General features: G+C 42.8%; 1 protein-coding gene across 6 annotated transcripts in view; it reads left to right on the forward strand.

Moving 5' to 3' along the window:
• EEA1 (early endosome antigen 1) overlaps window positions 1–25,835 on the forward strand; it is a 145,745-nt gene that overhangs the window by 81,959 nt on the left and 37,951 nt on the right. For 3 of the 6 annotated variants that reach the window (XM_068276810.1, XM_068276805.1, XM_068276806.1), the window contains 8 exons: window positions 9,749–9,865; window positions 11,702–12,040; window positions 13,480–13,629; window positions 16,139–16,258; window positions 17,542–17,745; window positions 19,381–19,581; window positions 20,800–20,913; window positions 25,106–25,261. In XM_068276810.1, coding sequence (XP_068132911.1) covers window positions 9,749–9,865; window positions 11,702–12,040; window positions 13,480–13,629; window positions 16,139–16,258; window positions 17,542–17,745; window positions 19,381–19,581; window positions 20,800–20,913; window positions 25,106–25,261 — 1,401 coding nt within the window. Of the gene's footprint in view, window positions 1–977; window positions 1,055–1,547; window positions 1,601–9,491; window positions 9,671–9,748; window positions 9,866–11,701; window positions 12,041–13,479; window positions 13,630–16,138; window positions 16,259–17,541; window positions 17,746–19,380; window positions 19,582–20,799; window positions 20,914–25,105; window positions 25,262–25,835 lie in introns of those variants that run through there. The other 3 variants (XM_068276808.1, XM_068276807.1, XM_068276809.1) reach the window with 3 other exon arrangements.

Below are 25,835 nucleotides of genomic sequence, written 5' to 3' on the forward strand. Positions count from 1 at the left end.
TGCATAATGTAATCCCCTCCCTAACCCTAAACTCCCTGCATAATGTAATCCTCTTCCTAACCCTAAACTCCCTGCATAATGCAATCCTCTTCCTAACCCTAAACTCCCTGCATAATGTAATCCCCTTCCTAAACCTAAACTCCCTGCATAATGTAATCCTCTTCCAACCCTAAACTCCCTGCATAATGTAATCCCCTTCCGAACCACAAACTCCCTGCATAATGTAATCCTCTTCCTAACCCTAAACTCCCTGCATAATATAATACCCTCCCTAGCCCTAAAGTCCCTGGATAATGTAATCCCCTCCCTAACCACAAACTCCCTGCATAATGTAATCCCCTTCCTAACCTTAAACTCCCTGCATAATGTAATCCTCTTCCTAACCTTAAACTCCCTGCATAATATAATACCCTCCCTAGCCCTAAAGTCCCTGGATAATGTAATCCCCTCCCTAACCCTAAACTCCCTGCATAATGTAATCCTCTTCCTAACCCTAAACTCCCTGCATAATGCAATCCTCTTCCTAACCCTAAACTCCCTGCATAATGTAATTCCCTTCCTAACCCTAAACTCCCTGCAAATGTAATCCCGTTCCTAACCCTAAAGTCCCTGCATAATGTAATTCCCTTCCTAACCCTAAACTCCCTGCATAATGTAATTCCCTTCCTAAACCTAAACTCCCTGCAAATGTAATCCCGTTCCTAACCCTAAACTCCCTGCATAATGTAATCCCCTTCCTAACCCTAAACTCCCTGCGTAATGTAATCCCCTTCCTAACCCTAAACTCCATGCATAATGTAATTCCCTTCCTAACCCTAAACCCTAACTTCCAACAACTTCCTAACATTTCACAGACATCTGTGTGTACACTTCTTTGTTGCTTTGCATTTTTATCAATTGACAAAGTTTGTGGATATGTAATATTAACATTTGTTGCTATTTTCCTTTGCATAGATAACATGATGCTAGGCTGTCACTTGTCTGTTTCCATCTGTCATCCATCATGTCTGTCATTCTTTCTCTCTGCTTTCTAATGGAGATAAGCCCATTCAAGGTAAAGGTTTAAAGCACTGTTTGTAATAGCCTTTATATATTGTTATATCAAAGGCACTCTAATATAAAGAGGAATGGGTTTCCAGGTCAAAAAGTTACTTATTGACAGCTGCTCACATTTAAATTGTAAATAATTTATCCAGTCGTTTTCCAGCTGTCACAGACTCATGCCCATATAAATGTCATATATACAAGTTAGAAGGTGTAATGAAATTAAAAGCTTTACAGTATGAATAATCATGGACCCCTTCTGTTTTCTTGTGACCTGTGCTGCGGTTAACTGATTGTCACAGATGTCAGCAGCGCACTTTCCATATGAAGAGCTGCTGGCATCTCACAAATATTCCTGCTCAGTCTTGGAAGACTGAGCAAACTTTCCCAGGAGCCTTTTAGGCAGAAATGCATTGCTAGGCAACAGATAAGCAATGGTAAGCAATGCAGGACTCGTATGCATGTCTCAGTCCACTTGTATCTACCATTGCTCATGAGAAGATGGCACTATATATGTAGCCATATATGTATAGCAATATACATGCATATAGCTCAGGTTGGTATAAGACTTACACTGTAAGTGAATTTACTAGAAAATGAGATTCTGTAGTGGATACCCATCGAGAAAAGAACTCCGAGTGGGTGTCACTAATGTAGTGGTATTTAGCAGTAAAACAAGGTACAGGCAGGATAAAGAGCAATGGCTCAGAGTCAGTAAAACTGATGACTGAAATGTTTTCTCACCCTGTGTATTGTGTGGCCATGTAGCACATATAAGTTTGTTGGTTATAGGTAGTGGTGAGCACTAGGAGTACACAATTTAAATTTGATGGCACTGCCCGTGGCAGAGGGGGAGGGTTAACTTATACACTACGACGCCTATAACCGATGCACTTCACTTGCGGTCCGCATAATTCTACTACATCCTCCTTCCGGGTTTGAAGGAGGAAGTAGTGGAGTTGCGTGAACCGCAAGTGGAACGCATCAGGCAGGTGTGTAAGTAAGTTACCCCCCCCCCCCCGGTTGCGGGCAGTGCTACCAAATTTAAAATTTGGTTATGAGTAGCTACGTACTTTGTAGCTACATACTTGTAACTATTAGTAGTGCTCACAGCTAGATGCGATGCAGATGGTTTACCATAGTCATGTTTAAGCTATTTGTTTAGCTTGTTAGCTAGAATACCACTTAAAAAGCAGATGAAAACTGAAGACTGAAACATGTTATACTATTTTACATAAGCTCGTATTTATCATGAGCTGGTAATTTTTCCATTGTACATTCAGCCCCTTACCTAAACGTTGTATTTAAGCTAGGCACTAGGTATTGTCTTGAATCAAAATCATCATACTTGTTGGGTATGTGTCCAGCAAATATTTATAAACGTAAAAAAACAACAACAACAAAAAAAAGCGTACCCAGTTTCAGATCAAAGACTGAGGCCACATTTTATAAAGTGGCAGTAGTTTTCCGCTTTATAGGTTGCTGCTCAGTGCATTACAAAACAATGTTTAACACACTATGACTAAGGACTGAGACGAGTCCGAAACATGTCAGCGGCATGCTCTTTTTACTGTGTTGGGATATGTCCTGATTAAAACCGTTTCAAAGAGACATTGAGCAGACCTTCCTATTTACAAATGTTTAACACCACTGTGATGAACAGCAATGTTTCTGCCCTGGCTGTGTGGTTCTCCTTTATTTAGATGGCACACATAAAAGGTTCAATGACCTAACTGACCATTCAGAAGAGCAGCAAAATATCCCTCCCTTTCAAAGAAAGAAACTGCTGCAGTTGGCTCAAGGGTTTTGCTCGTGGGTCGAGGTAGGAGGAGTTTGTAGTTGCTATGCAACTTCAAACAGCTGAGCGACAAGGTGGGGGTGGGGGGGGGGGGGGTTGGGGTACACCGAGCAGGGGGGAAAGCTATTCTAGCGGAGATATGTGATGTGACATTGGCAATTTGCCGATCATCGGATCTTTATAAATAGGGAGCCATCGTTTTTCTGCATTACAACATCCCCATACAGAGGCTGGCTCTGCCTATCGAGCCCAGCTTCTGTTGCTAATCAGATCCCCCCTAAATCCCCCCTGCACTCAGCCAGACCCCATAAATTACAGCCGCGCTGCCGACACGCAGCGTGTCAGCAGCGGCTGTATTTAGCTTCCTAACGTCAGTCTCCGCTCTCCCCCGCCTCCTGTATCACTCCGGTCCCCGCCCACGTCCCTTCCCTCCACGCTGATTGGAGGGAAGGGACGTGGACGGGGACCGGAGCTCTGCAGGAGGCGGGGGGAGCGCTGAGACTGACGTTAGGAAGGTAAACACAGCCGCACAGCGAGGCTGTGATTTATGGGGTCTGGCTGAGTGCAGGGGGGGATCTGATTAGCAACAGAGGCTGGGCTCGATAGGCAGCGCCAGCCTCTGTATGGGGATTTTGTTGTGAGAACCCCGCCTCTTTAACAGTTGGCTTTTTTTAATGCCCTACAAGGAATAGCTTACTAGGTAGCGCTATCTGAAGGGTCTGGTAATCCCAAGGCAATATCTTGTAGGCTTAACACCCGATTCATAGTGCAGCCAGAGTTTTTGCTTTTTGTTCACCATAAAGTGGGAGAAATTACTGTAAAATAACCTGGGGAACAGCTAGTTTTACTGCCTACTAAGGATACTGTAGGTTTAATAATTAATTCTTGGGCCTTCATCCTCTCCTATGTCCATGATGTTATCAAGCTGGTTTGCAGAGAACTTTGAGCAATCTCAAGAATATTTTACAGATGCTAGTTGTATCTTCTATTTGTAGCAAACTTTGTATAGCTATGGTTGCAAAGTATATACGGAATAATTGGGTCACATTGGGCTTAAATTATTTTTTGTTTTCCTGTATGGAAATATGAATAAAATCCTATTTGGCTTTGTGGGACAGGCATATCCGAGTTGGGAACATTGTAAACACGGTACTAGGTACTTGTTATGCCATCTGGGCAAAAATACATCCCAGGTTATGTTTTAAGACCTCATCACCATCCTGCCGCTACTTGATTACCTGGGACTCGCTGAACAGAGACGGTAAATGTTGCAAATCATCAAATCCGTCTTTTGGAGTAGTCCGATAATGACAGGCATGTAGGTTCCCTCATCACCAGTTTATTTCACAAGGCACTGCATCATCATTATGGTTGAATCATCTAGGCAGAAATGGGTCAAAGGGCAAGTCAGACTCCCCATCAATATTTTATGATTCGACTGCTGTAACAGAAACGGGTCAAAGGTCAGACTCCAACAATGGATGAGTAATAATATTTGCACCGTCACTCTTCCTGTGTCCTGTTTATAACAGCAGAAGCAAAATGGTGCATATAAATCATTAATGAAGAGATGCTGGGCACACCTGTCCTTTGTAAGGTACACAGCTTGGAGCTAATGTCTAGAGCTGTATTCTCTCTAGACTTGTACACAGCAATACTTAATGGTCACATTTAAATACATAGCACCCAATACTCTGGTCCAAATAGTTCAACGTCTGTGAAAATGAAATTTCATTCATTCTCCTGTTAACCCCTTCAAGACCAACAACGTTTCAGGTACGTCCTGTTAGTGGCTGTTTGCTGCTGATTGAATGTAACTGTAACTGTCCTTGGCTCCGCCTATATTGCCCATACCCAAAGGAGAAGCTATAGTTGTCGTATGACAGCAGACATCTCCCCTCACTGATCAGGAGCCATGCCGTCTCTCACCTCTCCTCGGTTGCCCTGCCATGCAACTCCCCCCTCCGCTCAGATCGACTTTCATGCTCTGCATAACACTGCCTATAGTGTTGGGTCCTGGCTTGATGATATCATCAACCTGGAACCCGGTACTTATCCACAGTGTGAGGTTGGATGTCAATCTGAGCAGAACAGGGAGCTGCTTGTCACTGGAATTGAGGAGAGGTGAGTTAAAATACCCACTAGACCACCAGGGCATCTACAGGGGAACCACTAAACCACCTGGACATCAACAGGGGCCTAACTAGACCACCATGGCATCTATAGGGAGGCCACTAGACCACCAGGGGAACTATTAGGGGATCATTGTGGTGACCAGGGCAACTACAGGACACTCCGTAGACCACTAGGGCAACTTTGGAGGCCCTGTCACACCACCAGGGAAACTATGAAGGACCCACCAGGGAAATTATGGGGGACCTGTGCCATACCACTAGGGAAACTATGGGGGTCCTGACAGACCACCAGGTCTGGGTGACCTGCAAGACCACCGGGAAAACTGAGGGACCTGCCAGACCACCAGGTAAACTATGGGGAACCTGCCACACCACTAGGGAGACTATGGAGGCCCTGTGCCAGACCACTAGGGTAATTTGTAACTATAGTGAACCCGCCAGACCATTAGGGTGATTTTGGAGGACCCTTGACAGACCACCTGGGTACCTGAGGGATCTGACAGACCACCAGGGAAGTATAATGGGGTCCACTAGACTACTATGAGGGAGAACTGTATAATGGAGGAGGAACGGGTCACATTGGGAAATGTCATAGGGAAACCATGGTGATGGGGTTGCAGTGAAAACTATTACAATAAAATAGATGGTTTAATCCGCACACTTTTAAGACCACCTGATACATTTAGTATTTAACATTCCCCGTTAACCTTTTCTCCCTAACTTTCACGATTAACAATACTTTATTTTATTTTTATTTTTTTTTCAGTCCAAGGTAAAAAGTACAGTGTAGCAAAAACTTACCTTTATTTCAGAGTCAAATATCATCACTTAATTTAAATTTTGTGATAAACGGGAGAAACGGACAAATACAATTTGTGGTTTATGTCTTTAGTAGAACTTTTTATTTTTAAACTATAATGGGTAAACTCTGAAAAATAATGTATTTCTTCAGTTTTTTCACTTTTTAAAGCATAAAAAATTATTCTTGAGAGAAAATACTTTCTACAGAAAGACTACAGGGAGTGAAGAATTATTAGGCAGGTTGCATTTTTGAGGAATAATTTTATTATTGAACAACCATGTTCTCAATGAACCCAAACAACTCATTAATAACAGAGCTGAATATTTTTGAAAGTAGTTTTTAGTTTGTTTTTAGTTTTAGCTATTTTACGGGAATATCTGTGTGTGCAGGTGACTATTACTGTGCATAATTATTAGGCAACTAAACAAAAAACAAATATATACCCATTTCAATTATTTATTTTTGCCAGTGAAACCAATATAACATCTCAACATTCACAAATCTACATTTCTGACATTCAAAAACAAAACAAAAACAAATCAGTGACCAATATAGCCACCTTTCTTTGCAAGGACACTCAAAAGCCTGCCATCCATGGATTCTGTCAGTGTTTTGATCTGTTCACCATCAACATTGCGTGCAGCAGCAACCACAGCCTCCCAGACACTGTTCAGAGAGGTGTACTGTTTTCCCTCCTTGTAAATCTCACATTTTATGATGGACCACAGGTTTTCAATGGGGTTCAGATCAGGTGAACAAGGAGGCCATGTCATTAGTTTTTCTTCTTTTATACCCTTTCTTGCCAGCCACGCTGTAGAGTACTTGGACGCGTGTGATGGAGCATTGTCCTGCATGAAAATCATGTTTTTCTTGAAGGATGCAGACTTCTTCCTGTACCACTGCTTGAAGAAGGTGTCTTCCAGAAACTGGCAGTAGGACTGGGAGTTGAGCTTGACTCCATCCTCAACCCGAAAAGGCCCCACAAGCTCATCTTTGATGATACCAGCCCAAACCAGTACTCCACCTCCACCTTGCTGCCGTCTGAGTCGGACTGGAGCTCTCTGCCCTTTACCAATCCAGCCACAGGCCCATCCATCTGGCCCATCAAGACTCACTCTCATTTCATCAGTCCATAAAACCTTAGAAAAATCAGTCTTGAGATATTTCTTGGCCCAGTCTTGACGTTTTAGCTTGTGTGTCTTGTTCAGTGGTGGTCATCTTTCAGCCTTTCTTACCTTGGCCATGTCTCTGAGTATTGCACACCTTGTGCTTTTGGGCACTCCAGTGATGTTGCAGCTCTGAAATATGGCCAAACTGGTGGCATCTTGGCAGCTGCACGCTTGACTTTTCTCAGTTCATGGGCAGTTATTTTGCGCCTTGGTTTTTCCACACGCTTCTTGCGACCCTGTTGACTATTTTGAATGAAACGCTTGATTGTTTGATGATCACGCTTCAGAAGCTTTGCAATTTTAAGAGTGCTGCATCCCTCTGCAAGATATCTCACTATTTTTGACTTTTCTGAGCCTGTCAAGTCCTTCTTTTGACCCATTTTGCCAAAGGAAAGGAAGTTGCCTAATAATTATGCACACCTGATATAGGGTGTTGATGTCATTAGACCACACCCCTTCTCATTACAGAGATGCACATCACCTAATATGCTTAATTGGTAGTAGGCTTTCGAGCCTATACAGCTTGGAGTAAGACAACATGCATAAAGAGGATGATGTGGTCAAAATACTCATTTGCTTTAGGCCCCGTTCACACTTGCGTTTCTGTAAAGAACGGACCGGATGACCAGACCGGAGCCGGTCCGTTTGCATACGTATTGATACGGCTGCGACCCGGATCCGTTTGGTAAAAGAGATACAAACTATATAAATATTGTTGGGGTCTGGGAGGTCAGCAGAAGGTGCACATGTAGAATCAGGTCCTCCGCTGTGTAGGGCCTCGCCTCCACGTCCGACATATACTGCCAAACAGCTCCAGCACAAGTCACTGATGCTCCACTCCAGAAATGCTGGGCCCATGTGTCCCCATCCAAAATGGCCACTAGAAAACGCATAGGAAGTGGGGTAGAACGTCAGGTTGTTATAGCCAGTGTGTTCTGTGCTTTCCGTTTCCCATTGGTTTCTATGCACGGATGGTGGAGTCAGGCTCCGGTCCGGGTGCGTCGGCCGGATGATCCGGACCCAAAACTAGAACATGTTGGAAAAGTGTCCGGAGTCCGGATCCGGCTCCGTTCCGTACGGAACGGACGTGTGTGAACGGTCGCATAGACTTTTCATTGCTATGCGTTCCGTTTGTACAGTATACGGTCCGGATCCGATCCGGCGAATCCGGGACAGCGAACGCTAATGTGAACCGGTCCTAATAATTCTGCACTCCCTGTACTTTGTCCCAAAAAACAAAATATTAATCACTTAATAGTAAGTTATTGCTAGGGACGGAGCAATAAGGTCAGAAGTGCTCTGGTCATTAAGGTGGGTTTTATATATCATTACTCAAGTGGTTAATATAATTGTAAGTATGCTGCTAGTTGGACATAAACATTTCCCTTGAAATTTGGTCCTTCATACATAACACGAGCGTTCTATATTCTTGCTGTAGCCACAGAGCTGCTTTTTTCACACTTTGATACAATCTGATTGTCAGAGGCAGACACTAATCTACATCAGCCTGCAGATAAAGATTCCCCACTGTTTTCACACGATTGGAGATGTACTTAAATTCCACCAACTGATATGTAATAACAGTATAATTCTCCGGAGCCTAGGGGCTCAGTCTTGTAGACCATCTTATGATGTTCAGTGTACAAGCATCTTTAAAATACTGAACAGACGGGGCAGCTGAACAGCATGTTACCTCGTTCTTTACACTATTAAAGCCGAATAGCAGCTGATGAACTGCCAAGTATGACCAGATTCTAGATCCCACACAGGCAGTTGTGTTCTACAATTTTCCAGCGACCAGAATCCATGCGGATAATGTGCACTTGCTTGAAAGCTGCCACATGTGACATCTGAAGGATAATCAAATAGCCTGCCTAGACCACGATCACTTGGTATAGCACTATTTAAACTTGTACCAACTCTATGACCAGCCACTCACTAAAATTGGACAACGTCATCTAAAAAGTGATAAAGAGGCTGTCTGAGCAGTTAGCTGTTAGTATGACGTCAGCCTTAGGCTTTTCACTGTTTTTTTTCTGCCTTTTAGAACCTAAGGCCAAGGCCAGTCTGGCCTAGATTTGGTTTTAATGATTTGGTATTTAGTAATAAAAGTTTGCAACACTTGTCTGGGTCATTGCACAGCAGAGCAAAAAATTAAGAAGTTAGTAGCATAGCAGCTGTGCAACATCTTCAACGTGCAGCACCTGTGTTGAGAAATTTCTGTAAAGCTGACAATTTTTATTAATTTGCTCTGACTACAGATGCATTCATGTGACTAGAATCAGGATTTCAGGGTTAATACTAACCTGATCCATGATAATGAACCCAGACTAGTTGTCTGCCTACCTTGGAATTGTGGCTATGGTGTTCTGTTTTTTATTTCTCTGGCGAGGCTCTGGCCACCCCCATCTGCATTGCAGTGGCCCACCCCCAACTTGGCAGCTGCAACCTAATTGGAGGATGCCAAGCTGGGGCTGGGCCACAGCAACGTAGGCAGCGGTTTCCATGGAGCTTCAGCAGACTTTGAAAACATGGCTGTGTTCCTGAGGAGGAAGGGGTTGGGCAGAGCGTCTCCTGAGTCCTGATTACAGTAACACCCCCCACCCACCCACCATGGCATGATTGGCTTTGTTTTCATACTGAAGTGGTCTTTAGTGCCAGGTGTACTTTGTTTATGTACACAGTTTTAAGTATTTATATGCCTACTGTATTCTTGCAGCATGTACGTGTACAAATACCCAAGATCCTTCCTTTGTTCATTTATTTTCTATTTTACGAATCTTTACTGCATTTTCTGTAGGCCACGATTAACCAGCTGAAAGCAGAACTTGCAAAAGGACCACAGGAGGTTGCAGTTTATGTCCAGGAACTACAGCAGCTTAAAACTTCCATGTCTGAATTGTCACTAAAGAACGAGGTATCTACTATTTTGTTGATGGAAGGTTATCAAACGGCTATTATGGAGTAATCTCATACTATGCAATATTCCACAATCTGTCTTCACTTCTTCACTGTGCACTAGATTTTTACACTCCCACTCTAAACAGATGCCCTGAGTATATGATTTCATTGTTTCGAAGAGGAGCAATGGAATTAATAAAAATGCAGACAGAGGGACTATACCAGTACATTCCTCCAAGTGCTAAAATGAGAATATGATGTTTCCATTGCTAAGATCGGCAGAACCCTTTATTTTGCTTTTCAATAGTATGGAAAAGAGCTGACATTTTTGTTTTCAGCTTTTATTGTTGTGTATCCATTTGGTGCAAATTCCTCACTACCTGTGCTGACAGGAAATGGATTAAAGCCAAACTCCTCCATTTGTTGTTGTATTTTTGTTTTTAATAGCATGAAAAGTGGTTAGGAACTTTAAACATTTTTATAATTGCTGTCTGTTCCCGGTAGGGATATTATTTTCCCTCACTTGTCCCTGAGACCTCCATGGAGCTTCATGGCTCCAATTGGCAAGTTGATATCCCTGGGTTCAGAAAACGCGCTGTATTGTATTGCCCTCTTGACCCCATTCACTACAGTGAATAAGTCAGAGCTGCGCATTTCCAAAAAATGCAGGCATCAGTGCAATCGCGCATTGTACTGTAGTCTGTTCACTTCTGATGTTCCTGTGCGTCGCACACTACACATGTTGCCAAAATGCGCATGCGCAACGCTTATAGTGTGAACCAGGCCTGAGAGGGGTTTTGAAGGAAGGGGAAAGGGATCTATAGAAGGGGGACCATGGAAATAAATCCTGGGCTCTAAGGCAATCCTCTGGGTTTGCAGCTATGCATTTTTTTTCAAAAGCTTTGTTCTGGGGCACAGGTGTGAAAACTGATCCAGTTCAACGCTCATAAGAGTCTTTGCAGCAGAAAAAAGAAAATGAACGGAAGAAAACAATACAGTAAAATAAAAATGAGAAATATCAATTTGGAAAAATACTGTCCAGTTCCTACAGAAATAAAGCTTAAGCTTAGTCCCTGGACAGAGGTTACAGCATAGTGGTAGATCTTCTTAACTCCCAGCCCTCTTATATAGGCAGGCTAATGCCCAACTGGTAATACTGCCTCTCCCAAAAATCTGGAGAGAGAAGTATTTTACAGTGATTAAAAAAAGAATCTCTTGTTATATGTGTGTCCCATGTGGCTAACCGTCCCCATTAACCTCCCTTCCCATAAGCAATAGTCAATTACCTCCTAAATTGGATTAATTGAGCATTCAGGCAATGCATAGATGGAATAAAACAGAGGTATAAAAAATATCTGGGAAACGGTCCATACACAGTATATTCCTCAATATGTGTGTAAGCACACATCACACGATCACTTATTTTCTAATTGGGGTTTCTAACGGGGTTTGCATAGGGATGCTACATAAGAGCAATTTATCTTTAATATGTCCAGATAGGTTTACAGAATAGCTTATGATCCCTAAATTATTGCTCTGGAGAGTATTGATCAAGCAGGTGCATTGTGTACAAATACATAATATATATATATATATTTATTATTTATTTTTATTTTTTTTTTGTTTATTTTATTTTTTATAACTTTCAACATAGATGGGATGTGTTTGAAAAATTGTGAGAGGTTCATTGTTACTTTTGTGTGGAGCCAGTGAATATGCCGATGAAGATGAGCAGAAGTTGCCTTCAAAGCTTAGTTGCCAGAGGGTCGTCCTTTTTCAGCCATATTTGTAACTTCCCTCTGTCAATGTACAGTGTTTCTAAACACTAGTTATTTTAATATTCATATTGCAGAATTTGCTGGAGAAGCTACTAAAGAAAGAGCTGGACTACACTCAGCTGGAAGAGAAGCAACATGAAGAGGTTACAGCCAAGAAGAACCTGCAGGTCCACTTCAATCAAAAGGAAGTGGAGTGCCAGCAGCTGCATGTGAGATTGTCAGCCAGTGAGGCCTCCTTGCAGACTCTTAAAACTGAGCTGACTGAAAAGGGTGAAGCCAATCAGAAGCTGAAAGAGGAGCTGTCTGAGGTGGAGTCCAAATACCAGCATCTCAAAGCAGACTTCAAACAACTTCAACAGCAACGAGAGGAGAAGGAACAGCACAGTCTGCAGCTGCAAAGTGAGATTAACCAGGTGACACATCTTCACATCCTTCTGTATCCCTGTAAGAGCCAATCATAATTCTATTGCTCATCCTAGACATTTATTTTTGTTAGCTTACGTTCCTTGAGCTTGTGTGCGTACCACCCAAAACTGATACTGTTGAATGAACTAACATACACTGAAAACGATGAGTTATCCTGCTGATCCTCTACCACTAATACTTTTAGCCATAGATCCTGAACAAGCATGCAGCATATCAGGTGTTTCTGCCATTATTGTCCGATCTGACTGGATTAGCCACATGCTTGTTTCTGGTGTTATTCAGACACTATTGAAGTCAAATAGATCAGCAAGGCTGCCAGGTAACTGGTATTGTTTAAAAGGAAATAAATACGGCAGCTTTCATATTCTTATCACTTCAGTTGTCCTTTAAAGGGAATTTGAGGTGAGCAGGATATGGAGGCTGACATATTTATTTCATTCTAACCACTTAACGACCGCCTAACGCCGATAGGCGTCGGCAGGTTGAAGTGGTGTTACCATGCCATGAGCCAGGGGGGAAGTCTGGTCGCCCTGGCTCAATCCTGATCGGTGCTGCGGGCTGGAGAGCCCACACAGCACCGATCATAGGAAAATCCCCTGGTCCTTAAGTGTACAAGTTGCCTGGCTATCCTGATCCTGGGTTTCTAATTAGCCATAGACCGGATTAGCTGCATGCTTGTTTTAGGTGTGTAATTCAGATACAGCTGATGCCAGAAAGATCAACAGGACTACCAGGCAACTGGTCTTGTTCGAAAGTAAATAAATATGGCAGCCTCCATATCACTCCCCTTTGGTTCTCTTTTAATGACACCGAAAGTGAGAGGGATATGGAGACTGACAGTTGCCGCTGCTGATGTTTCATGCATCAGTAGTGGGTGAATCACACACCTGAAACAAGCATGCAACAACTTCAGTCAGACTTCAGTCAAACATCTGATCGGCTGGCTGCCATGGGCTATGGCTAAAAGTACTAGAGGTTCCGTTGATTTGAATTTTGGAGCAATTCTTTGAGTCTGATCGTATTGCTTATCTTGCCCTTCATCGGTGGGCCTGATCGACCGTTTCTGATAGATCGCAACGATTGGACGGTCAACCTTTCTGTAAATTGGATCCTTAATGAGCACCTTCAGAAAACAATGCTGACATTTCCTGTGTTGTCAGATGTTCAAAGGTGATTTTATTTACTTTGTCTTTTTATGATCTTTTTCATTTAGTTCTTGAATTTAGCAGTAAAGGTAAGTCACTTTTTAAGTCAGTCATGACCTACATTGGCTGGAAAAAATATCTTCATTGGGGAATTGTATTCACTTAACTGTCTGTAATGAGCAGCTGAAGCTATGTACTCGGTGATAAAATGACAATCCAGTTTCATATGAGATTAATCAATGGAAAGTACTTGGCAGATCACTTGAGCCTATGTTTTTTAGCTCCACAGCAAGCTATTGGAGACAGAGCGCCAGCTTGGGGAGGCACATGGAAGGCTCAAAGAGCAGAGACAGCTGTCTGCAGAGAAACTGATGGACAAGGAACAGCAGGTGGCGGATTTGCAGCTGAAACTCTCACGTGCTGAGGAGCAGGTCTGCATGTTTCCTCTCCCTCTGTATTTCTAGATGCTGCCCTGTTCTCTATGCTGTACCCTTAACCTTGTGTGACACACTGAACTTTCTACATCGGCATATCCGGCTGTGTTTCAAAGTTGTGTGCTGGTTGAAATAAACAGCTCCAATATACAGTATAAGATTCATTACCCTTCCTACAGACCTGTGTTAAAACAGAAATAGTATTGGAGATCTATTTCTAATATAATTACTACTCTTACCACCAAGACAGTTACGGTATATGTAGCACATTTTATCAAACCCCATTTAATCCCATATATTTCCCCTACCAGGTGCTTATCACGGTTTGTGGGCTAGGAACGGTTGAACCAGGTAGCAGCATGCAGTCCTAACCCAAAGACAGTAAGGGCTGGTTCACACCTGGCGTTTTTGCAGTGCTTTGCTGATTGCCGGCGATCAGCAAAGCACTGCTGCTAATGTATCCCTATGCATACATTCTCACTGCAGCGCATGCGATCAGTCATAAACGCGCTGCATGCAGTGCTTTGGTGATGATTGCGCTGTGATTCTTGTTCCATTGAATGGGATTTACAGGAGCAAATCTCTGTAAATCACAAAATTTGGCCAGAGTTGCGAATGTGTTCACGATAAAGCACCCAGTGTGATCTAGCCCTAGCGTGCTTGGCAGGAGGGAGAAATCGCACACACCCTTATCCTGTCTAGTGAAAATAGGAAGGTATAGCATTAGCGGGCATCTTCTGATTAGCTAAGTGTCTGCTTTATGCTAGAAACATGAGACTTGCCAGATTCTGTTGAACTGGAAGATTCTGATCTCATAGCTAAATTAAATTCTTCTGCAATCTTCTTGAAATGTTAGTGGTAGCCATACTATTATCTGGCAACACCAGATTTCCCCAGCAGGTTGGACTCGGGGTGAAAATCTGTAAAGGAAGGGTTAGATGCTGGTAAACTATGTTTTGTTAAACATAGAGACCACAAGCAAATTGAAACCTTTCCAATTGTGAATAGTTAGTTTCTGTAAGCCTGTTTGTAAGGGAAGAACAAACTTAATGCACCTTTCATGTTGGTCAAAACATAGTTATCTGGTGAATATCAAGACATTTTACTGGAATGTCTAAATGTAACCCATCTACACATTTTGTGTTTTTGTCCCTCAAAACAATCAATTGCTATGGTTTCCGGTGAAGATGTTCAACATTTTCATCGGCAACCATAACTGTCCCTTATGCTGGGAGTACACGGTATGTTTTTGTACCGTGTAATCGAGCCGCTGATGGCTCGATTGATAATTTCCGACGTGTCCGATCACCTGCCGGATCGATTCCCCGCTCAATACCACGGGCAGGACAATGGTAAAAAAACGAAAAGAAGATAATGCTTGGGAATACACGGTACATTTTTGTACTGTGTAATCAAGCCGCTGATGGCTCGATCGATAATTTCCAACGTGTTCGATCACCTGCCAGATCGATTCCCCACTCGATACCGCAGGCAGGACAATGGTAAAAAACTAAAAGAAGATAAGAAGCGCCCGCGGGGACAAGCGGGGACGCGCCGGAATCGAGCCAACTGCTCAATTATACGGGCAAAAACATACCGTGCATGCCCAGCATAAAAGTCATTCACACAACCCCCCGTGATTTGAGTATGACATCACACCTGTGCTACTGTGGCAGGCATTTCCAAACAGAGGTATGTTGACTACTTTTTCAACGCCCTCCCTTCTCCACAGAATTGAACAAAATATACTTCTCAACAAGGAGCAAAGCAATACATCTCTACAGAGCTCACGCCAAAACTGCTATCTAAAGCGACCACGAATAATCATTCATAACAGCTATTTATAGTGTTTATATGGCTTATAGAGAAACTCCGACCAAAAATTGAACTTTATCCCAATCAGAAGCTGATACCCCCTTTTACATGAGAAATCTAGTCCTTTTCACAAATAGACCATCAGGGGGCGCTGTATGATTGATATTGTGGTGAAACCCCTCCCATAAGTAACCCCTCCCACAAGAAAAGTTCAAACTTTTGGCAGTTTCCGGTCTGTGAACCTTGTTGCATTGTGGGAAATAGCTGGTTTCAGCTGTTTCCAACTGCCAAAAACCATGCAGCAGCTACATCACCTGCCAACAGTAAAATGTTCACTGGAGTTCCTCTTTAAAGGTGGCCACTAACTGTCCAATTTCTAGCAAAAAATCGTTCGAGCGATCAGAAATTCTGATCGGACGAAAAATCGTTCATTACACCATCAACTAACCAATCTTTGCTTCCTATCTATCACGACCACCAAGAAAATCCAAATTTTCGTTCGACGAAAATTCATTCGGGCGACATTTTTTTTTCACTCGTTCATAATCGATTGTGTCCACCAATGGAGATTATTTACAACCAATCCGATCAGAATTTCTGATCGCTCGAACAATTTTTTGCTAGAAATTGGACCGTTAGTGGCCAGCTTAAGATATCTGAATTGTCTTTTAAACGCTTGTTCTTTCCTTAGCTTAAAGAGAAATCCTCAACATCAACTGACCTACAGCATCAGTTGGAGAAGTTGCGGCAGCAGCACCAAGAGCAGCAAACTATCCAGCAGACCACTACATCCAAACTGAGAGAAGCCCAGGTAAACAGACACACAGAAGTTGTGGTTTCCCTCCTTAGTAAAATATTCATCATCTATGCTTTTATAGATTATAAACTGCGGTGCACAATTAGGCCTAGTGCACACCGGAGCGTTTCCGCTGCGGTTTGCGATCTGCTTGCGGGTGCGGATCTGCTAGGGTAATGCATTTCAATGGGGTGGTGCACACCAGAGCGGGAGGCGTTTTGCAGAAACGCATACTCCCGGGCTGCAGCAGATTTTGGATTGCGGATGCGTTTCTGCCTCAATGTTAAGTATAGGAAAAACGCAAACCGCTCTGAAAAACGGCACTTCAGAGCGGTTTGCCAGGCGTTTTTTGTTACAGTAGCTGTTCAGTAACAGCTTTACTGTAACAATACATGAAATCTACTACACCAAAAACGCTACACAAAACCGCAAAACGCTAGCTGAAACGCTGCAGAAAAATAAGAAAAAGCGTTTCAAAATCTGCTAGCATTTTGCGGATCTGCTAGCGGTTTTTGGTGTGCACCAGGCCTTAGAGATGGTTTCGGCCTTACAAAGTGCTAGCAGCGTGCAGATACATCTAGCAATGTATCATATATTCCTTTATCTTCGATACTTATTAACTATGGATTAATAGTAAAAATTGTTAACTGCATGCCAGTTAGTGCTTATTAGTGGTAAGTTGGTTTATAAAACTTTTAGTGACTGAAATGTGGAAGGCTGCTGTATTCCTTTCTCTGGAGGGTTAGCTGTTAGGGTAGGAGAAGCCTAGCTTTGTTATTTAGGGTTCAACTAAAGAGGTTAGGCATCAGGAAGTGGTGTGTGTGTGCTGAGGTGTTATGGTAAGAAGGGGTTTCCTTGTTAAAGGGGAGGTTAAATTAGTATTGTAGGGGGAAAAAGTTGAACTTACCCGGGGCTTCTAATGGTCCCCCGCAGACGTGTATTGCACAGGCTCATATGGTCTGAGGGCGTGGCCACGCAGGCGCAGTGGTTTTCTGACTTTAAAGTCGGAAATTTCAGAAGTGGACCGGAGCATCGGGAAGTGGCTGTGCGGGCACAGGATGTCTGCGGGGGAACAATTAGAAGCCCGGGGTAAGTTCAACTCCCCCCCCCCCCCCTACAGTAGTCTTTTAAGGTTTGGCGTCACAAGGACCTGTTTCTATGCAAATCAATAGTTTTCATGCTTTCACTGCTGGTGTTTATAGCTTGGTTTCAGCTACCTACTCCCTCCAGCACCCACACCTACAACGATGAGATATTTTCCATTTGACCTGCATTTACTTTGTGTTATTTCCCTCCAGAGTGATCTTGAGCAGGTGTTACGTCAAATTGGGGATAAAGACCAAAAGATCCAGAACCTAGATGCCTTACTGGAAAAAAGCAAAAAGAATATTTCTCTTCTTGAGAAGGAGCGGGAAGACTTGTATGCTAAAATTCAAGCAGGAGAGGGAGAAACTGCTGTTCTCAATCAGCTGCAAGAGAAAAACCATGCACTGCAGGAACAGGTATGTGCCACGCCTACTCTGATCAGTTCTAAAGCTAGCCATTCACTGTACAATTTTTGAAACCTTGGTAGATCTATTAAAAACCAGTTGCTTCAAACAAGTTTCTGTGGTTTTGTGCGTGTTTGTTTTGTCAATTGAGAGTGCATGATCAGTGGTAAGACAGCTTTTATTGCATTAATTAGTTCAAATCCAGTGTAGCCCACCTTCTATTTTATATCTGATCAGATTTCTGCTTTAAAGAGAATCTGTACTCTAATATTCTTACAATAAAAAGCATACCATTCTATTCATTATTTTCTCCTGTGCCCCTCTGTGCTGTTTCTGCCACTCTCTGCTGCAATCCTGGCTTGTAATTAACAGTTTTAGGCAGTGTTTACAAACAAACTAACCAGCTTCTAATAGGCTCAGCTAAGCATAGTGTGTGAGTCATTCAGAGTGTGCAGGGGGCCTGCAGAGGGTGTGTATCGCTTCTACCAATCACAAGCAGCCCTGCACATTCCACACAATCAAGCCTTAGCCTGACAAACAGGACAGAGGAAAGATACATTGATTTATTGCAGAGACAGTGCAGTTAGGAAAGACTGCAGTAAGCCAGAGCAGATTAGAACAGGCATAGGAACTTATAGGATAGAAGAACTAAGGCTGAAAAATTTGTTACAGAGTCTCTTTAAATCTAAACAAGCATGTAGTGGTGCTGGCCGTATTCAAGGTAAACATGGATATCAGCGTGATGTTATTTATATGATGGATGAATATTCTAAAGTGTATGTCAAGCATAAGCTTGATTGGTGTAGCCACTGGATAGTTTTGATGCCCAACACACTCAGATTCAGTAGCTGAAATAAGACCATGCATGTTGCCCTTCTGCTAGGATGCTAGCAGCTTTGCACTGCTAATACACAATATATAAAGGCTGAGTACACAAACCCTTTGAGCTTTTATATGCCCAGGGGAGATTTCCATGTTGCTCGACATGGCTAGAACCAATCAGAAAGCCACAAGCAAGCACAGAAGGATTGGCATCCTCCTGTCGGGTGCCTTCGTACACAGGAAGCGCCCACAGCTTCCTGTCTTCAGGATAGGATAGGCCTGTAAAAGTATATACAAAACATTACCTGGGTCATCCTATCAACTAAGGGCTATTTTACACTAGCAGCATTTTGCGATGAGATTCAGAAAGCATTCGGATACAAAATGCTATTGGATGCTGTTTCCATTAGTGTGCTGCGTTTGCAATAAGATTTTCCCTGATTGTAATTCCATGCTTGCTTCATTTTTCTTGCAATTAGCCTTCTAAACAAAGTATATTAATGTTTCCTATACATTGTAAAAGAGCTTAGGAAATCGCATAGCAATTTCAATTTTTCACAGATTCAGAATATTTTCCTGGTCGTTACTTTTTTCTCCCATCGGAAAAAACAAACGTATCACAAATGGATCACGGCACAATCGCTGAAGTGGAAAATGGGAGAAACATGATTACATTTCTCAGTGAAAAACCACCCTAATACTAAACTGTGTGTAGTTACTTGTCCTACATGTCCTTTACATGAATGTATAAAAAAAATGCCTACAGATAGATGCCCTGATATGAGATGTGCATGCAGTACCTAAGTTGTTGTTTTCCTTTCACAGGTTACACAGCTGACAGAGAAACTGAAGAACCAGTCAGAAAGCCACAAGCAAGCACAGGAGGATTTGCATGAACAAGTGCAGGAGCAGAAGTCTCAGCTTCGATCATCACAAGACCATGTCCTGTCTCTTGAGACCACATTGGGAGAGCTTACCAGCCAGCTGAATGAGAGCAAGGAGAAAATTGTCCAGCTTGATTTACAGGTATACTGAGGCCTGTGTTCCCTAATAGCACAGCAAGTTTCCTAGGGGGATTTCAGAACTAGTTTCTGTTTAATCACCTGAGAGAATTGAAATCGCTATGTTGTCTATTAAAAAAAATTATGTGTATCATTTTTGTGTTTTTATTTGCAAAGCATTAAATGAGCCATTCTTAATGAGGCCATAATGAAAAATATGTAGCAATATACAGCCTTTGCAATTACCAAAAATGTTTGTGCTGGTATAATTTCAGCAGCTCGCGGTGACTGCAGTAAAAGCGAGCAGATATCCATATCAAACTTTTCAGAGTGCAAAATTGGTAGGAGATTACTCTCTGAGCAGTTGTAGGTACAAACAGAAGCTTGTAACCTGAAATTTAACTGCAGAGGTCCACAGACGCATACATGTAAAAAGGGTGTGGCCAAATTTTGGCACAGGTTGAAGCTGTGGAGTGGCGTTACTGCTCTTCCCCCTCCATGTTGTCACAACTGGGAAGGACACGTAATATGAGCACCAGCTGTTGTCGGCATCCGAATTGCCTTTTTTTTTCTAATTTGAGCACCTGCGATCGCCAGCACCCAAATTAGTCACTGGGCGGCGCAGCTCTGCGTCAATACTAGCTGTCTTACTGAAAAAGTGCAGTACTGAGTTAAGGTCAGTAGACAAGTAAAATATTGACACCCGATCCCTCAGGTAACACTGCAGGGCTGAGGCAGACAGAGGTGTCACTGGCCTGCAGGCTAGAGATGTGTACTGTTAGTATGCGGGGAGGTGGTGGGGGGGGGGGTAGAGGATCACCTTAGTGGCGCTTTTGTGACATCATGTGGCGAGTGGGGTAGGTAAGGAGAATAATGAACTTTACTGTAACTTGGTTGAGGGGGTCGGGGGCTGCCGTGCAAACGCTAGACTCTCGGCAGAGGCCATCGTTATTGGTCACCTCAGCCAAGCTTCATCTGGAACTTTAGTAAGCAAGCTCTTTTGTTTGCTGTGGAATTGTCAAAGGGAACAGGCAGCTCATAATTTGTAAGGATAACGCTATTCTTATCTTCTGCTCTGGATGTGGGATTATTTAGTAATGATATGTGTGTGAGTGTAATGTGTGCTCAGTCTGTAGTTTGACTCTTGAATTGTTTTCATTATCCTAAGTCCTGCTGCACATCTCCTTTTATAAATAATTAATGGCTCCATTTTTACTAACATTATCTGTATACTCTGTTTTAGATCAAAGCAAAGACAGAGCTGCTGTTGTCAGCAGAAGCTGCAAAAACTGCACAAAGAGTTGACCTGCAAAGTCATTTGGATACTGCCCAGAATGCACTGCAAGACAAGCAACAGGTGCGGATGATGGTGTCTGGTATAGAGGAGTATTACGGCAGAGAATGACTGCGCAGAGGAAAAAAAGCTTGCAGCCTAAGTTCGTCCATAGGAGTGTCTCTGGAGAGCAAGAAATAGAGAGATAGAGAGAGAGCATGTGGGCTATATTTCCCTTAAAGTATGAAGTATAGTTTTGCACAAAAAAAGCACTCAAATTTTTTTCAGCTAAACACGATTGTTGGAGCAATCTACAATAACACCCTAAAACTTCACCTTTAATGATTCTTCAAAAATAAGCAAGACAATCAAACATTATGGGGGTTATATTCAGAAGTGATATAGGGAGTAGGTGTGTCACCACTAGTTGGGTTAAGGGGGTCATACATTAGCCGACCAACCAACCTATCGACCATCCAATTAGATTATTATAATCGAATTGGATGAAAATTGGTGCTGTCAAGTGCATGCCCGACCGACAAAGGCAACCAATTTCGGGACAGAAATTGGCCACACGGTCGATCGCGCATGCTGGAAAATTTCGGGCTGAAGTTGGTTGGTCGGGTGCGTGCCGGTACGGCGGCCGAATTGCGAACGAGCGATGAGATGACCAAGCCGCTGCCGCCGCAATGTATACATTTATGTAGTGTAGTGCATTTATACATTACCTGTCTGGTGTCAGCCTCCGCACGGTCTCCGTTCATCTCGTCAGGTTCCGCATACACGCCTGATGTCAGACGCTATGCGCCGCTAGCATGTATGCGGCTGTTACCCGGCGAGATAGGCGAACACCGTGCGGAAGCTGCTACAGGACAGGTAATGTATAAATGTACACACTACATAAATTTTGGGGGCAGCGGCGGGGCAGACGCAGTGGCTCAGCTGATTCCCTGATAATTTCATGCTAAAATCGGACGGGAATCAGCCTGTAGTGTATGGGCAGATTCAACTAGAGACAAATTTATCTCTAAACAGATTCGAGTAGAGATACATTTGTCTCTTAGTCGAATCTGCCCATAATCGTTCTAATGTATGGCCACCTTTTAGAGTATATCTTCCCCAGTAATATAGTTACTTCCAGAATCCTCTATTAGTCACAGAACAGAACTGTAGGTAATAGTACAGGCCTCCCTCCCGTTAGCGCTACTGTGCTACTGGTCCCAGTTTGCAAGGTCAGTACCAGTGTGACGCTGTGTATTGGCTCTACCGTGAGTTCTTATTTCTACCACTGCCACACAACAACGCTTCATTAGACCTTCTCACGCTACTCTTTATTTTCTCCTTACTTACACACTTTAAGGTTGATTCACTAAAGAAAATAGCATGCCTTAAATGTTATGGGCTGCACGCTATTAGCCGCGTAGCGCGCATAATCACAGAAGTGCACGCTATGCTGTGGGTAGTGTAGCATAGCAAGCGCTAGTAAGTTGAGCCTCCTTCCTGGAAATAAGGAGCATTTCTGTCCTCCCGCCCTAGCCCCTTTGGGTCCAATCCCTGTAAAGGATGCGATCCCCGCACTCTGATTGGCCCAGTAGACTGCCTGTCACTTGACAAGCAGCCTATTAGGCCAATCAGAGTGCGGGGATCACGTAGAAGGGCTCAAGGCGGGAGGAGAGGAACGCTCCTTATTTCCAGGAAGGAAGCTTGACTTACTAGAGCTTGCTATGCTGCACTACCCACAGCATAGCATGCGCTTCTGTGATTACGCGGCTAATAGCACGCGCAGCGTGCAGCCCATAACATTTAAGGCACGCTAGTGAAAATAGCTCGAGTAACAGGAGGTTTTTCTTTAGTGAAACAACCCCTATACAGTATCTCAACTTAATGTGAACCAAAGATGAAGCACCTTCATGTATTTTACCATATATATCAGTGGTAACATTAGAGAAAACACCTGCCCTGCTCTCTGTTTCGTTCTTCACTGAGCAGCCTGTTCCCACTGATATACAGTGGCTTGCAAAAGTATTCGGCCCCCTTGAAGTTTTCCACATTTTGTCACATTACTGCCACAAACGTGAATCAATTTTATTGGAATTCCACGTGAAAGACCAATCCAAAGTGGTGTACACCTGAGAAGTGGAATGAAAATCATACATGATTCCAAACATTTTTTTTACAAGTAAATAACTGCAAAGTGGGGTGTGCATAATTATTCAGCCTCTTTTGGTCTGAGTGCAGTCAGTTGCCAGTAGACATTGCCTGATGAGTGCTAATGACTAAACAGAGTGCACCTGTGTGTAATCCGATGTCAGTACAAATACAGCTGCTCTGTGACTGCCTCAGAGGTTGTCTAAGAATATTGGGAGCAACAACACCATGAAGTCCAAAGAACACACTAGACAGGTCAGGGATAAAGTTATTGAGAAATTTAAAGCAGACTTGGGCTACAAAGAGATTTCCAAAGCCTTGAACATCCCACGGAGCACTGTTCAAGCGATCATTCAGTATGACAACTATTAGTCGTGCACTGCACAAAGATGGCCTTTATGGAAGAGTGGCAAGAAGAAAGCCATTGTTGACAGAAAAGCATGAGAAGTCCCGTTTGCAGTTTGCCACAAGCCATGTGGGGGACACAGCAAACATGTGGAAGAAGGTGCTCTGGTCAGATGAGACCAAAATTAAACTTTTTGGCCAAAACGCTATGTGTGACGGAAAACTAACACTGCATATCACTTTGAACACACCATCCCCACTGTCAAATGTGGTGGCAGCATCATGCTCTGTGGTGCTTCTCTTCAGCAGGGACAGGGAAGCTGGTCAGAGTTGATGGGAAGATGGATGGAGCCAAATACAGGGCAATCTTGGAAGAAAACCTCTTAGAGTCTGCAAAAGATTTGAGACTGGGGTGGAGGTTCACCTTCCAGCAGGACAATGACCCTAAACATAAAGCCAGAGCAACAATGGAATGGATTAAAACAAAACATATCCATGTGTTAGAATGGCCCAGTCAAAGTCCAGATCTAAATCCAATCAAGAATCTGTGCAAGATCTGAAAACTGCTGATCACAAACGCTATCCATCTAATCTGACTGAGCTGGAGCTGTTTTGCAAAGAAGAATGGGCAAGGATTTCAGTCTCTAGATGTGCAAAGCTGGTAGAGACATACCCTAAAAGACTGGCAGCTGTAATTGCAGCAAAAGGTGGTTCTACAAAGTATTGACTCAGGGGCTGAATAATTACGCACACCCCACTTTGCAGTTATTTATGTGTAAAAAATGTTTGGAATCATGTATGATTTTTGTTCCACTTCTCAGGTGTACACCACTTTGTATTGCTCTTTCACGTGGAATTCCAATAAAATTAATTCATGTTTGTGGCAATAATGTGACAAAATGTGGAAAACTTCAAGGGGGCCGAATACTTTTGCAAGCCACTGTATATGGTAAAATACATGAGGGTGCTTCGTCTCGGGTTCACGTTAACCGTGCTCACAGAGATGCATGTGGCAGTGCATTATCTGCCCTTCTGATGTTGCACACTAATACTGAAATCAGCACATCATGTCTGATCCTTTATTTAGATCTTCTACACATCATTTCCCATGCCACTCAACTCATACATGGTACATTTACCCACACACTATACCCTACACTTACATGCTACACACACCTTCTGCACTTTTTCCACTGGCTCAAAAAAAATTGCAGCTCCCTCTGCATTCCCCTCTGAGCTTTACTCTCACTGAACAATTCCCTACACACTGCTATACAATGCCCAACAGGCACCATTGGGCTAGTGTGACTAAAGTATCAAGAAAGGTCTTTAAAGATGCAGAGTAGTGATATATAGTAGACTGCTATAAATTATTCAGGACACTCACTTTTACAGTAGTTTTCCTGGTTTCAGGATCAGAAACACTTATTATATCTATATATTGCTGTATATTAAATGTAGCCCCGCCCTCCCAGTGATGATTAGCTTAGGCTGTATAGATATGTGGAATTCTCTCCCCCAGAGCATTCTGGGAGGCCAAGTATATTTTGTACTGGCTTGGAACTCCCAGTAAACTAATATTCTGCAGAGATCACCTGACAGGACTAAAAATGTCACTTGGCATTAATTTCAGAAGGAAGAACAAATATTTTACATTGGTTAAACACTGACTAAATAATTTATAAATTAATATTGTAAAAAAACAAAAAAAACTCCAACTTTATTCAAAAGTTATTTTCACTACAATTCTGCCATAATGACTTTTTGTTTTACCTGTGTTTAGGAGTTAATTAAAGTCGGCACCCAGCTTGAACAAGTGACTGCAAAATTGCAAGAGAAGCAGGAGCATTGCACTCAGCTGGAGCACAGTGTTAAAGAATATAAAGAAAAATACCTCACTATAGAACAAAAGACAGAAGCACTAGAGGGACAAATTAAGGTGAGCTCTCTTTTATAGCACAGATAGTGAGACTGCTGCAGTTTTGTAAAATATTGCATCTATTTTTCACTCCTCTGTCTTTAATTTTCAGGAATATGTGATGTGCAGCACAATACTAAATGTATTGCTCTTGGAGAACTGCTTGTATCTTAAATAGTTTTGTAGTAATGGGGATCTTCCCACAAAACCCTGTTTTAATGTTGAGTGAAGGTGGTTGAGAAGATAAATGGTATAGTTTCGGCAGCTGCTGCCCCTTCCACGGGCATAGTGCAGTGATTGGCTGGTCACATACCTTTAGTCTAGTCTTCTTCTGACATATAAGCGAAGCTTGATCTCTTTTTTTTATTTTTTCCTTGGTGTAGTAGTGGATGGCAGCACTGACAGAAAAGGGAACAGATGTTTTTCAAGCATACATTAATTTCAAGCAGAGCTGCATAAAAGATCTATTTTTTCCATTTTACTTACACCAGCAGTTAGAGAGTCTCAAGCCAAATTAATTTGCTTTTTTTTATTGTTTATTTATGTTAAGCAGTAAGGTCAAAGCGGATTCGCCGCAACAGCGCAGCACAACAAG

Source organism: Hyperolius riggenbachi, chromosome 3, assembly GCF_040937935.1.
Source record: "Hyperolius riggenbachi isolate aHypRig1 chromosome 3, aHypRig1.pri, whole genome shotgun sequence".
NCBI lineage: Eukaryota > Metazoa > Chordata > Amphibia > Anura > Hyperoliidae > Hyperolius > Hyperolius riggenbachi.